At 44.2% G+C, this 16,037-nt stretch overlaps 1 protein-coding gene across 8 annotated transcripts in view; it reads right to left on the reverse strand.

Moving 5' to 3' along the window:
• Positions 1-16,037, reverse strand: part of Dac (dachshund family transcription factor) — a 183,995-nt gene that overhangs the window by 97,734 nt on the left and 70,224 nt on the right. For 6 of the 8 annotated variants that reach the window (XR_011447963.1, XM_070308739.1, XM_070308776.1 and 3 more), the window contains one exon: positions 10,693-10,841. Coding sequence is in view for 7 of the 8 variants with exons in the window: in XM_070308739.1 (XP_070164840.1) it covers positions 10,693-10,841 (149 nt within the window). In the remaining variant the exon portion in view is untranslated. The remainder of the gene's footprint in view (positions 1-10,692; positions 10,842-16,037) is intronic. The other 2 variants (XM_070308748.1, XM_070308730.1) reach the window with 1 other exon arrangement.

Raw genomic sequence — 16,037 nt, forward strand, 5'->3', positions numbered from 1 at the left:
TCTAAACTCGCCACTTAGCCTCAGTACCTTCTCGCGCAGTGCCCCCCTTTTTGTATATGTGCCCTCACGCAGGCTGGTACGTGTATGCGCGAAAGCGAGCGACGACGAGACAGAGAAATAACCGAGATACATCGAGAAAAAACGAGAGAGAAAAGAATGGATGAGAGAAGCATCGAAGCATGTGTTTTGATCATTGTAAATACCTAAATGCATATGTTTCGCAATTTTATAGTCCGACAATACGTATTTACCGGATTCACAATGCATGCAGCGTTTCACGATCGATGAAGACGTTTCGCGATCCTTGACGCGTGACGCTACGCACAATCTCCCGCTCGTCTCTCTCGAAGAACACGCGCCCCCTCCTTTTTAAACGCTCGTCGAGATCTCGATCTCTCTTATCCGCTTTAACCCGCTCCGTTCCTTAATAAGCAAGCACTCTCTCGCGAGCGAGTGGACAAGCGATATATCCAGAGATTGGCATTACGTCGCGTCTATGGTGAGAATGGCCGCTATTCTATATTCGAAGAAAATCGCTCGAGAAGCCCGAAAGAAGAGGCGCTTCGGGCGGCTCGATCACCCTCCGGGTCGCCGATCGCCGGAACCTTAAAAACCAAATGCGAAAGACGATAAAACACAATTTAAGCTAAAGACTGCACTCCTATAACTTCCCGCTCCCTTGCCCCCGCGCAGACGAACGCGCCGCCACCTCCCCCGCCTCCTCCCGGAGGAGCTCTGATGAGGTGACAACCCATAATTATACAGACCGCTTTCTGTCTGAGGCTGACTGCGGTGGCATGCAGAGGAGAGGCCTCCATCATTCTCCTCCGTTCTCCTTCGTTCTCCTCCCCGCCGTCGCCTCATCTCTTCGCTCTTATTTCCTCTTCTCTGTTCTTCTTCTATCTCATCCGCGTCTCCTTCTTCCTGCGTTCCTTTCCATTTTCTTCTTCTTCTTCTTCTTCGATTTCTCATTCTCGAGTTGATTCTGGAGGTTCCGGACCTCAATCCTGACGCTTAATAGTGATACGTACGTTTTCTTCACGTGAGGAAGAGTCGAAGGTGGAGCGAGTCGAAGCGAAATGACGGTGGGGGAGGAGGCAGACTGAGCGGAGTAGTCGCTTCCACCCGTGCCGCGGCGTCCCGTGCCCGTAGGAGAAGAATAACTTCTGCTACTTCTTTCTTGGTGTTAATTACAAAACGCGAGAATAAATTGCCGGACTAAATGAGTGAGTGCCCGGTATCTCTCGTCGGTCTCGTCACGTCTTTTCCTTCGTTCTACGACTCGCCGCTGCCACAACGCGTCGGATATGAATGAAAGCTCAACCGCACGTACGTATACACGTACAACGCGAATAGGAATTTATTAAGCATCATAAAATCGACTATTATTGTTGGAAGACTATTATTACACGTACAGCATAAATATTTCAATATAATTCAAAAAGATATATGTATATTTAATATGAAAAAATTCTATAGATTTCAACATTAATGCTAAGTCGACCTATCTTATATAAATTTATCAAGAATTAAAGGACTAAATTCGCATAAATTTTATCTTAGCGATACGAAGGTGAGAAAATAATGCGGTCAGTTTGATCGTCGAAAATATTTCCCTCCGAGACTTGCGCATCGCGGGACTTTGATTCGTCGTTGCGGTTCTTTTCGTCTTCCAAGCGGAGGATCCGCGCTTCTTTCGGTCGGCGAAGTACTGGCGTAAGAAGGGTCATGTGAAATTATTCGGAAAATATGGTCTTTGTGCCCGCTGTCCTCGATGTTACCGCCATTGTTCTTACCAAACGACGAAGAAATCTACCGAGGGCCACGCTCGCCCGAATCCGCCATAAGCGCGTGTTTGTGCTTAGGTACGTATATACATATGTTTACCCTCGACACCGACTCCCTCCAAACCCTTGGATTTAACCCTCGAACACCGACCCTCCGGCTACGGCCGATGACATCGCGACTCCACGAGTACCCACGTGCTGTTCTCTTCTGTTCAAATTCCGTTCGCTCGTATAATGGCGAGCTCTGAGTCTCGATTTCTCGCTCAATTAAAAGAGTACGTAAATAATCGCTGTGTATTTAATCTATTTAAGCGTACGAATCGTGCGAGGGCAAGAATCTGGGCCGATCGAAGATCAAAATCAAGTGCAACGAAAAGACGCGCGGATGCTACGTATACACGTGCAGCGGAATAACCAACATTGTTCCGTCCATGCGTGTGTGTTGGTACATAAACACAAGACGGGAAACACAGTTTCGCGCAGGAGGAATCCGGTTTTTCAAGTAATCGAGAGTCGAAGCAACCAGCCAGCCAGTCAGCCAGGCCAGCAAGCGGGCAAGCAGGCGGGCAGCCATCGAGGTAGCTCCCAACGTCCGTCGAGTCTGGAAAGAACGGAGGAGAGAGTGGATGCCATAGGTATCCACACCTCCTCGCTCCTCCTCTGCTTCGTTGCGTATTCCTCTTTCCTCGTTTTCCTATTCTATACTGTATCTATCTTTCTTAATCGATCGATCGGATAATACAAGAGGTATTGAAACGTACCTCGCGACTAATGAATAGACGCGTCTAAATAATGATCGAAATTAATATTTTCTTAGATATAGATGATTACTTGAAGAATTAACGAATAAAAAATACTTTGCTTCTCTCTATCATTTATCGATATTTTTAACAGATCGTGAAGAGCAACGCGAGAGAGTATTAAGACATAGACGAGCTCATCTCATTGTCAGCTGACAAATACGAGAATATTACGAGCCTCGACGAGGAGAAGAAGCAAAAGAAGCAACTAATCTTGTTCGCGGTGTGTCGTAATGTACACAATAATGTACGAGAGAAGCTACAGGACTTTCTTTTTCGAATCCACTGCGAATCCTTGGCATCGCAGCTTTATCGAGTCCTTCCTTTTCCTTCGATCTCCCCTTCCCACGGCCGTCAGCTTTCTTCCCACTCTTCTCGTACGCAGCGGTCCAGTATTTGTTCTTCCAGCGTCTCTCCTCCGCTACGGAGGAAGAAATCATCCAAGGGCAGTAAACCCTTTGATATATAGTCGAAGGTTTTTAGAGTTCTGTCAGCCACGCCCACAATCAGCCTTAGTATTATTTACACTCCTCGTGCATCGTAGACGATCGTCTCCCTCGTCTTTCTCACTCTCTTTCTATCCATACTTTTTCTTTTTCTCTCTCGCGTCTCATCCACCTTACTGTCCAAGTCGAAACTAACGTCATCCTGCCCTCCCCTCTCCTCTTCGTCTCGATCACCGGCCTTTCGTCCACTTTTTAACGGTTTCCCCGACGTATCCTCTCGGTTTGTCTTTGGGCGCTCTGCATAATATAACAGTGCCAACCCGGAGGCCGTTGGGGGAATCTTGAATCTTCTTTTGTTCCTATCCTATTTACTCCCTCGCCCCTCTCTGTTTCTCCGCGAGATCTCCGTCCCTTTGTCTCGTCCGTCTTTCCTCCTCCGGGAGGGCCGAGCCCTCCGATGAACGTACTCCGAATTTATAAAATTAGGTACGATCGCGGCTACGTCTTTCGCGAAATTATCTATCCCCGGCGAATATAAGCTCTTCTTCCTTCTCGATCGTACCCGCGGGGTCAGATTTCGGGTTTCGCTCCGCGTCTAAAAGCGCGCCCCGCGAAAAGAGGATCGGCCGGACCGAATATAAATCGACGCATATTTTATACGATACAAAATTTATCGGCCCGAGGAAACGGCCTGAATTTTCGATGATGCGATTATCGACACCGTTCGAATATACCGTATACCGATTGATTTCCGTTGTTCCCGGATTATGTGCTCGGAGTACGACTCGATTCGTTCGCACACGCACAACCGTTTCGATCGAGTTCGTTTCTGTTTCGAGAGATAGGAGAGACGGGATCCGGTGGACGGCGCGAAACACGCGCGAGACGACGGGGACGAACGGGCGAAACATTACGTTTCGAAATCGCTCATCACGGCCGTCACGAAAAATCATATCCGGCCCTAATCTCAAAGGTAAATCTCTCCCGCGGGCTAATCAAAACCGAGGATCGAAACCGGGGCCCGTGTTCCCGAACCATCTGCCCCTGCTGCCCGCCGGCCAGCATTGCAATAGTCCGGGCCGGCTATTCGCGTGGCGAACGCTCGGTTGGTCTCAGCGGGGTCGATACTTTTCACGTGATCTCGCAACATCGCTTAATCCTCTGCATAAACATTGTATTGTATTTCGCGCACAGGGGATGCTCCCATTATATCATATTTTGTTATTAATATCTTCTGACTGGATGAATCCCCCCTTCTCCCCCCCCCCCGCCCAGAAGCTGGTACGGGCCACTTTTGTGCGTCGACGAGCGTAAGGCTGCCGATAAAGACAGAGAAGGCACGAGGTAAAGAGAGAGAGAGAGAGAGAGAGAGAGAGAGAGAGAGAGAGAGAGAAAACGATATTGAAGGAGAGACGGAGAGCGAACGATACCGGTTTTCTCGATTGTACGATACCCGCCAGGTATTTTCATTATTCGCGATCTAGTTCGAAAAACATCGTCGGATTTGCGTACAAACCAATCATTTATTATATCGATTATGTTTGTAATTCTCTTAATTTTATATTTTCTTGATTTATATTAATTTTATTATTAATCTCACATATAATGCAACATTTCAGATTCAACGATGAAACGATATCAAACTGAATTATCTCGGTGTAAAAGATCTGTTCCAAATATTATTGAGATATCTGTCACGAGAACAAGCGACGTTATAGAATTGCGTGTTCCCAGCCGCAATAGAATCACGAACGTTCATAAAGTTTTTACAACGACCGCACTTTTTTATGTCCTTTGATGCTCCATGTGAATCCAATTGTCGAGCGTTTTAAAGCCGTGCGTGGTCGTTCCGCTCGCGTGTAAACTCGTCCACTCCTCGGCGATACGTTCGGGCGCCGTTTACGCGATTATTAAAATAAAGATTAAGCCCGTGCGCGCCTCGTTAAAGCGACGCAACGTGCACGTGCGACGAATGTGTTTCTCGCAAGGAGATATTGTAATAGAAATCACCATTTTCAGGTAGGGGAAGCCGTGGATTAATTTGCACGAGAACGGTTGTTTTCACGCGTGTAACGTTAGGCGCGATACAAAACACAACCCATCATTTTTCGATCGTTCTCGAAAGACATTCGCCCACGCAGCCCGGGCCGCACCGACCTTTTACGGTCGGAAAACAGCGGCCGGTGTCGGTTTTCATTTGCTCGCACTGTTATTTTTCCGTTAGACCTCCCACACCCCGCGGTGGTTGCCACTGGCCGGCCCTCTCTCTTTTTATTTCCCGCATCACGCGCGTTTGTTGGTCACGAGGGCCCATACGTATTACACAGAAATATTCGCGCGCGGACAAAGCGGTCGGCTCGTTGATTCGCAAGTTAATTGAGCGGCGCGGCACACTCGTCGGCCTGCTAACGAGTAAATTGTTGACCACCACCACCACCATCATCACCAGCATTCGGCCATCGCCATCGCCAACCACCATCCGGGCCGGCGCAGCGCGAGACTGCGCGGAAATTGTACAGATTTTTTAACCAATTAGTCGCGGTTTTAATCGCAGGAAATTGCCGTCACTTTACCCAAAAAGCATTTCACTTTCGCCGAGCTCCTCTATTAGTATCAAATTCCCATACAATACGCGATCGGTGTAATATACTCCGTTGTCCCGTACACGAATCGCATTAAAAATGTACGGATTTCAAGAAATGTCGCACTATGTACCAAAGAACAAAATACTTTTTCAATGACCTTCGCCATTCATGAAGTGCAAAAGAACTCTCTATAGACTACAAGACTCACTTCAATACTCGATAGATTTGTGCACAGCAATGTGACTTAAAATAGTCCACAATTTCACAAAATATACGCAAGATGTACGATTATGATTCTCGAATGAATCGGCAGCACTGAATAGAATTTCTCAAAGATCCTAGACTTTATAAGGGCTGCGCGGGAGCCTCGTAAAAGCGTCTCCGAGTCTTCGTGAAAATAAGAAAGACGAAGGAGCAAAGTGCGAGGACCATCGTAATTAAGTCGTATTAAAATTCCGTCGTATCTCGCGAGACTTTTGAAAGGCGGATTTTACGGCTGCCCTCACAGCTGGTGTGCGCGACACGTGTACGCGCACGTGTCCGCCAGTTGCTTCTTAATTTTTTTAAATGGTACCGACAAGTTGTATGAAACGCTGTTGCAAACGGGTCTGTCGCGAAATCAATGTTTTTACACGACGTATCATGACGTTTGCTATTTCTGCCAATTTTATCCACATTCTTTGCGCCATAAAAAAGATCGGAATATAATTAGAGAGAGACGTGACGCGATTTAATATTCATCTGCTCATGCGACGGTGCTGCAGTCGTCTTCTTTTTCTGACGTACGAGTTTTTTGGAAGCAGGTGCTATGTATAATGAAGATTAATAATATGTTATATTAATAATAATCCTTTTTTCTCGTCGTATAAATACCTCATATTCTCTCTTTCACTCTTCGTTTCCCTCATCTCGGCTTTTTTTTCTTTCTCCTCGTTGAGGTCTTCATTTGCGATACGATTGTGCACTGTCTCTTTTCTCGCAAAAAATGATGAAACGCGAAAATTTTATTACTTCACATCGAACCTACCTGACGCTTTCTTACGCCTTTTTTACGTTTCTCTGCGCAGCCTCCGCTTTTCGATCGTTTTTTCGCCACGCTAGTTCGTCTACTTGTTTCCTCTCGTAAAAAACAATCAAGCGCGGCCGTGCCGTACCAACACAGTAAACCTTGATTGTAACTAATGAGTGGTAGAAAATCGACCGAAACGGCCTCTGGAAATGCAGAGGCAAAAATGATAGATCCACCATCGAGATTATATCGCACGATCGTCTCTTTCCTCAGTTATTTCGCTCGCTTATGCATTAATATCGAAAAGAATCTTCACTTCATACTTATAGTGGCAATTAATAATTAATAATAAAATTTCGTTAAATTAAACCGAGCAAGCAAATTTTGTTTTCGCTCGGATATTAGATTTGAAAATATTTCTTTTTTTTTTTTTTTGCAAATGATATCATTACTATCCTCGTAATAACGTAATAATTATTTTGCATTCGACAACATGAGTGTAATTTTTAATTGCTCTACTAAAACGGAAAATCGTTTTGCGGAAAGAATCAACACACGTCAGTGAGTCGCGTTTTTTTAATTCGTTAATTATCTTGCGTAGCTATCTGGTCGATCGATATCATTGACTGCAAATTTGTGACTTCGATAATCGATACGAACCTTGTGTAAACACACATTATACATACTTGATGGTTTCGTTAGCAGTTATGATACGCTGCTCTTGCGATATATTTAACGCTTTTTGTTCCCGAAATTATGCATGGTAATTTAAAATTTTCTTTTCCGGCGTATAAAACAATTTTCTTCATAAATATTACATAAGGAAAGATGGGATGTCATTTGATAATTAATATGAAATATAACTACATATAAAAAAGACCGGTTTTAATAACGTAATCGCGACTATTTTAAATATTATCTCGTAATTACCAAGTAAATTAGTAATAACGCTAGTTATTAAGTTCTTCACCAACCAATGATAACACCTAATTATAAATATACAAGTAACATCGCCGTGTAAAGAAAGAGAGATACTCGTTCATAGTAATCTATTCTCCTTATCGATCCATCAACAAAACATAACTGCTCATTAAGTACTCATGAGCGCCGACAGCAATTAAAATCTTGTATATGCGCGACTCCCGGAAATGCAATAAATATATTGTAGATAAAGCAATTTACGAGCGAGAGTTCTTAAAGCTAGAAATGGAAGACGCAGAAGCGCATTATTTCGATCGTCGTTGACTGTAAAAAAATCCACGCTACATATTTTTCTAAAAAGATACTTTCATTTCATTAAAATCTTATCAATTCGAAGTGTCACGTCGCTTAATAATTGTTTCGGAAAGTGCAATTAGGAGAATTAGGAACGAGGGGAATCTTGAAGCGACTTTTATGCGATTACTGTTTTGAGAGTGAAAATTGTCCGCCGACGCGGACAATCAACGGGAGCTTTCGGGATGGTCGACGTATGATATTGAAGCGATGTCGGGTCACTATTAGCCGGATTTTATTGGTACACGAGCCAACCGTGTGCCGGCTGACCTACGACCGCTAACAGTTAATCAATGCTTTTATGAGCATTCGCTTGGCAGTACACCGTCGTTTCAAGCCGCGGCCCGTCCAGCCGAACCCACCCGCCCAACCGACCGACCGACCAACCAACCACCCATCCAGCCACCCAACGAGCGCGACACGCTTTCCACACACACTCTCTCTCTCTCTCACTATTTTTTGCATATGTGTGTATCCCATGCTCTCCGAGCAACTATCCGAAATTTGCGCTGCCACCGCACCGAAGCGCCGCTATCCGTTAAACGTTAAACGATCGAACGATTACATCGGTCGACACAATGTATTAGTTATAATGCGAGTATCGTCGATGAAATCGAGTTCATGGTACGCGTTATATTTGTAACGCGTTATATTCGACGAGTGCTCTTGAGGAGAGAAGTAGAAATTATTTATTAACGGCAAATTCGTTCATATTTAAGCTAATGTTCGTCCAAACCGGCCGGATAATTGACTTAGCTCGCGCGCTAATAAACAATTCGATATATGCATTAGATCGTGTAATATAAATTGCGCCGGATAAATTTGATTAATGATACCTCCGCGATTGATGCATTAAACGATTAGAGCGAAATTTCGTTAACTGTTTAAAAAAATTATGGATCTATATTATCTTTAAAAAAAATGTTCGATTTAAAAAATAAATATGACCGATACGCTTGCAGTCTCATCCAATCGCGATGCGCACGCGGCGAAACAGCCGCTTTCGAAACCCTCACCATTGTCGTCTACGTCTCTCTCTCCTACAATCCACCTATGGCTATTTATTTTTCTCATCGCTTTTAATTTCATAGAGATAACACATGCGTATCTGGTGTAACGGGGGTCCTCGCGCGCGTGCGTATACGCTCGCACAATGTCGATCCACCGCACTCACGAATGCGTGTTTCGCGTTCGTTATCGCGATCAGAGATCTGGCTTGTTGAGTTTATTAATTGCGTTATATGAATAAGCGCCGGGATTCATCGCGCGAAATTGAAAAAAATCATTCGTCCGCGAAATTTCGTCTCTCTGCATCTTTCTCTCGCGTAACATGTGTGTGTGTGTGTGTGTGTGTGTGCTCGATCTTACGCGGAGGATATCAGAGGAGACGTGAAATTTTTATTCTTTTAATTCATCTGTCTCTTATAGTCGTGACGTATTCCACCGATCATATATTCCAGGCGAACAGATCGGGCAGAATCGGACAGCTTGCAGGATGAGAGGGGAGGGGGGGGGAGGGGAGAGGACTACCGGCTCCAATCGTAAAACAATTATACAATTACCGCACGGCCGTAATTAATTGCCGGCCGTTTCAACATTTACCCCGACGAGAGCAGCGAGAGAACGAGCGAGCGAGCGTAGGTTGGCTGCAGGCGCAGGACCGCGCGAACGCGCGCGCCGCGGCATTAATTCATTAACGTTGCACCGTGAAACGTATTTGCCCGTAAAATTGGTCGGCCGGCGTGTTCGCGATTATTTGCTTAAACAATTTCCGAAACGTCGATCGACGCCGCCGCCGTATGACGTGATTTAACGATTTCCTTCTCTCGTTGACGTTGACGGCAATAACGTACCGGTGTTTCTGTCACTCCCTTTCTCTCTGTCGCTCTCTGTGTGTCCCCCGATGATAATATATCTGCGAAATAAGCGCGTCCCAACGAACACCCTTCAAAGCGCTATCGAGGAGCACAAAGAGTCCGCGCAAATAAACCAATGAATATTGTATGCGCATTTATCGATCTTCCGGATGCTTCTGGCGAGTGATAAATATCGCGCAAGGTTGAACAAAGTCATGCGAGATTATATTATTAATTTCGTTGTACGTGTTGGTAATAATGGTAAATACTATTAATAATTAATAGAAATTAATTATATCAATAATCGATTAATTACGGCAATATGCGATGTGAGAGCGATACGAGCGTAACACACGAGGAAAATGGAGAATAATGAAGGAACTTCCTCCATTCGCGAAATCCGGAATGTGAAGATAGCGCGCGAGCGTATACAATTTGCGTGAAGGGATATTGTACGATATCGGCGCCGATATCCGAGGCTATCGGTGACCGCGCGCCACCGCAGGCCGCAACACGACGATGCAGTCGCAGTTAATTTGTTCGCTCCAAGTGTGTTTGATTCCCCTAATTAATTGATCGGTAGGGTCACCGTGTATACCGGAACGCATGTACGGATGGCAGTAATCAAGCGTGTGGGTCTCGCTTGTACATACGTTTATTTGCGCATACGAGTACGCGCTCTATTTGGCATATAACAGCCCTCAACCGTTTGCGCGTTTGTGCGCCTAAATTTTTTTACAAAAAAAAAAAAAAAAAAAAAAAAAAATTTGTAATTGTCGAAAAAAATATATCGCGCTCGAAATTGCAATAACAATAGCACAATCGCAATTTAACAGAAAAACCTTATAAAATATAAATATTTTATATTATTTTAAAACCCACGTACACATATATTAGTTCTTTACGTGATATAATCTTTTGCGCAGGCACTTACCGAGGTGTCCGTTCTCGTAATAATCGCCGTTGTCCATCCTGTGCTTCTTCAGGGAGTGCTGAGGATGATGGCCAGCCGCCGCGGCTAGGTGGCTGGCCGCGAGGCTCAGTCCAACGGAAGCTCGCTTTGGGGGTCTTCCTGGCCTGGAGCTGTACAGTGAGAGAGAGTTACTGTGGTTAGAGACACCTGTCATCGAGGTAATGTCTTACCCCGATCGTTGTGGTCGCGATATTCATCGCGACCGATTATCTGCTGGAGTTTCAGGAGAAAATATCAGCGCGAACAAGTCTCTCGATTCATTTGGGCGATAGCGATCTTCTCTGATTAGCTGATTAGGGATCGCGAAAAACGAGAGAATCGAAACTGCGTGTTATTAGTGATAATTGTAAATGCGCGAATCGAAACTGCCGCCACGGCACGAAATGTATATAAATGTTTTAACGACTTGTTTTGCTGATATTTCCTTTAACAAGTAAGTTTTATTTGCAATGCCTGCGAGTGGATTTGGAGTTTAGATTTCAAGATTATACTTAAGAAAGGAGAAATCTCATAGAAAAGAAAGGAGCCGCAAATCGTTAAAGGAACACCCGGCTTCCTAGCCGAGAAACCAATTTGAAAACGTTAATGGCTAATCTATACGTAGATCGTGCGAACGTTTCAAGAGCGGACTCTTACGTGACTAAGGGAAAATAAAAATCATCTGAAAAAAAAATAACATTGGACATATTTTCCTTGTGTACATCGTATAATTCTTCATTAAATTCTATTTTAAATTAAGTGGACACATTTTACATTTACTGGCAAAATACTAGTGCGTATAATTTACATATACAATATAAAAAATTAAATTGTACAAAATTACGTGTATAATTTTAACAAAATCTTTAGGCTTATTTAAAAATATCTTGATATTTTCTAAAAAAATTCCACGATCTGCATAATTATTCTCTAGAGATTCGTGCTTTAGAATTAAGTACGAGTGGCCGGCGTTTTCTTTTGATGAGCGTCACTGATATCTTTCGAGCTTTGTCGGCGGCGAGGCAGACAAGAAAGATCTCCGTTGAAACAATTTGTACGATAGCGGCGATGATACCGACGCGCTCGGGAGGGAGATTCATTTTTCATAGGCGGTAGGCGCCAGAGAGGCGCTCACACATACAAGCATACATACATACATACATACATACATACATATATATACATAACACACGTAGCTTTTACGTGCATATCACACTATCCTGCGACACGACGCACGAAATGCGTGCGTACGCCTAGAGCCGCCTTTTACTTTACCAAGGAAATATCTGGGACTTGTTACCTTCCTTATTCTCGATATAACGGATATAACTATCCGTTCTCAACCTATCTCAATCACCACAATCGTTTTTATATGATCAAAATATCAAATGCTCCTCCATTCGATTACCTCCGATTAAATAGCAAGAATAAACGAAGTGTGTTTCACGAGATTTAAGATGGTTTTCTTAATTACGTACCACGCTTTATACGATCGTGCGCGGCTATATTTTCGCGAAGAGAGGTAGGATCATTAGGGAATAACGAGGCAGAGGCTGAGCACCACTAACCGGTAAGCGAGCAATCTCATAGTAGTCAAGACAGATTTGTAAATCTAATTTTTCATCCCGTCTTTCTGCCCTCTCTCACTTTGCCTCTTTACCAGAATCTTTCTCTCTCTCTCTCTCTCTCTCTCTCTCTCCTTCTCGTTCTCTTCCCTTCCTCCTCTTCCGTCGACGTTCTTTTTCGCCTTGCTACTTGTCTCTCGCTCTATCCCTTTTTCGCTGCCGCCTCTCACGCACGCGGGATCCCCAGACGATTCTCAGACGGCCGGTTTATACGGCGTTGATCTTTTAAACCGCTTAGCTTCAGGTTACACCGAAAACACGAGCGCACTTTCTGAGCGCTTAGACTGCGCATAATGCGCATTTGTTTGCGTAGCGCACGATCAGCGAAATAAGAAAAGGCACCGACTGGCGCGAGCAGGTCGCGTTCATCCTCTTGGCGATCGGAAATCTAAGACGCGAGCGGATCGAAACGATATGCGTATCCTTCAAAGATTGCGATACAACCGTAAAAACATTGACGCTTTTAAGCGCTCGTTGATAAAAGATATAATTTGAAGGAAATCTCCTTGCACGTGTTCTCTCTCGCAAAAGTGTCAGATATTTACGTAATATAACCCTGTATTATTCTACGGATATACATCGTGACGAAACAATGGACCGGATCGTTGACCAAGGGATCAAGAGATCGCTAATAATCGCGCGTTGCGGCAACAACGTTCGACTGGCGTTCGTTTGGTATTATCTCGAGAAAACTGATCCGTTTCTCCGAGCGAGCGGAGATCAGCTGGTAACCTACCTACGCCCCGACGTCGATTGTAATTACTTCAACGGCGAATCTCGTAATGTTTGACGTCTATCGCGCGAGATAATCAAATAAAATAAAATATTTAAAAGGATATTTCTTTTTCCGACACTATCGCGACACGATTTTTTCGTCCGATGAGTTTGTCCTTGTATTATCGCGGGATCGAAATAATTATCGACCAAGTACTTTTAATTTAATGCTCTTCTATCGTAAGAAAACTTTCAGATAATTACATAGGTTGAGCCATGGAAACGTCCCTCTTTGGACGTTGTCCTCGGGAACGTCTCCGCGAAGATCGTGGCGATCGAGACAGTATTTACGAGTGCGCGGCGTATCGCGCGAATTATATATACGAGCAAGCCACAATTAGAGCGATTTAATCGTAACGAAGGATCGAATATTCTACGAGCGACTTCTCCGTGCGGCTCTCTTGTCGCGTGATTTATACAGCCGGAATGAGACAGACACATCCGGGGCACACTTACAATATTTTTCACAAAACGAGTCGCGTCTCGAGTATAGTTCTCGGACGGCCGAAACGGTTAGACGGCTGGAAATTATCGCCCGAACGATCGTTTTGTACGTTATTCAGCGCGGTGCGATCGATCGATTAGATTCGGCCGTGCACACTTCTATATTGTACTTGGCCGGGTTCTCATTCGGAATTGCGTGTGGGCATTAAGAGTTGCCGATGATCGGGCCAGGTGCTATGCCCCGATCCCGATCCCGATCCCGATCCCGATCGTTCCCCGCCCTAATGATCGTTGCATCTACGGTGGAGAACCAGATCGCTCCACGGAAAGAGACAGACAAATCGACGGTGAAATGGGCGAGAGGAAGAGAGGAAAGCATGCAGGAGAAATGTGCGGAGAAAGAATAGGCAACGCGAAACGCGAGAGGAGTAGTAAATGGATGCGAGAGAAAGAGGGAAAGAGCGTGCGGAAGGGACAGAGAGAAAGAGAGAGAGAGAGAGAAAGGACCGATCGCGCGGTGCGACTCGCGAAGAATTACATGGCTTTCGTAAGCGATGGGGCGTTTAACGATCTATCGACTTCGAGAAGAGTCTTTAGCTCTTTCAAACCGTTCCCCTCGCCCGCGTGCGTATCCGGTGCAGTCGCGCTACGTGCTGCGGCAAAAAACTCTCAGCGCAACAAAACGCAGCGAGAGAGGCCGATCGAATCGAATCGATCGAGTCGAATTCAAGATGCGAATTCGCTGGAAAGGTGTCGGGCATCCGATCGACACGGAGATCCGCAGGTGGAATTGTCTGCGCCTTAATACGTATTAAACCAGCGGATTCGAACGGAAGAACGGAAGAATTCGCGAAATCGAGCGTAAAAGAAGAAGAGAAAAAGATGAAGCGATCGCGCCGACGATGAAACGGGATAGAGATCGAGCGCGCATTTAGCTTACGTACGTGGATGCGGTACTCGCTTAGATCGCCGATCTGATATTAGCCTTAAGTAGATGAGCGCGCGGTGTGATTTATAGCGGGTACCTTAATTGTCTTAATTATGCGGCAGCCGCTTCCGTGGAAAGCGCGGCATCGCTCCGCGCGCAATCGACCTCGATATAATTTAACGTGAGCGTTTTCTCGCGATTCCTGCTGCGTCTGACAGCTTATGCATGCGCCCATTATGATAAACTCTGACGGTAAACCACAATAACTTCCCGTTAAGATCAATGTGCGAGGGACATTGTGTGTGTATGTCTCGCCCAAACTTTCTTCGTACGAAACAAATGGAACGAGGTATGTAAATATCCATTTTTCTCCCACACGAGATCAATCATGTTATTAATTTTTAATAATAAAACAACGAACGCGCATATCAATATAATTAGAAGACTGCTTGTATTCTCTGCTCGCGAAATGATTCGGCACGAATAATTGCGGTGAATGGCGTTAATTAATTTTCACGAATCGTGTTGCAATTGTTATATTTTACCAAACCGAATTCCATTTAAATTTTTTTTTTTTTTTCCCCACATATTTCCGTCGCTACACTCGCTTATTATTGGTGTAACGGTGATTATATTGTAAGGCAAATATTTGCCACTCGTGTTTCGCGTTTCATAGAGCGATGCATAGGGAACAACGATGATGGTAAGAAGGAAAAGAGAAGAGGCGAGTAAAGTGCGTAGTGTGTCAGGCGAGCAATATCGCGTGCGGTGTCATTCTGTGACCCTATCTATGTACGCCACATTAAATCGGTATACATTGTGTGTGCGTAGAGAGAACGCCTTCCTGTCCATGTATCTTGTCAATGTAACGGGAAGTCACTGGCGAAATTGAAATGAAAATTTATCTCACACAAGTGCAGAGGAAAGAGTTTGTATTTGAGCGAAATATTTCAAAGATAACATTAACACAACTGTACACGATATAAAATATTTGAAAAACTATAGTAATAACATCAAGGCCACTACAGTTGTTAGGATACAGGTACACATCCGTGCTATTAAAGTACTTACAACTCTCGTAATCGTTTCCCGCAGGTAGTACTAGTTTCATCCCGAGAATAAACCTTTTATTTAATAAATTTTTCAAATTTATTATTACGGAAAACTCATATATAAATATATTATAATTTATATAAATGTATGTATTATAATATAAAATACAATATATGTATATAGTGTATTTAAAATACACTACGCGATAAATATATTACAATTTAATAATAATACAATATAATACGTTTACATTGTAGTAACGATAAATATATTATAATTTAACATCTACACAAAACAATCCTCGATCGCGGATGCAATGACATTTTCATAGATCCAACGCGCCGTCATGCCGGAAAAGAGGCCATATGAATGAAACGAGACGAGAAAGTAAACGAACGAGCAAACGCGCGCGGACGAGCGATCGTAAATTGTCAATTTCGAAGTCAATTTGGCCAGGCTTACCAATCGACTGCCGGTTAATTTCAAGGTGAATTGTGTCCAAT

The sequence above is a fragment of the Polyergus mexicanus genome, unplaced genomic scaffold, assembly GCF_030449975.1.
Source record: "Polyergus mexicanus isolate NDT 795.1 unplaced genomic scaffold, iyPolMexi1.0 SCAF_2, whole genome shotgun sequence".
Lineage (NCBI taxonomy): Eukaryota > Metazoa > Arthropoda > Insecta > Hymenoptera > Formicidae > Polyergus > Polyergus mexicanus.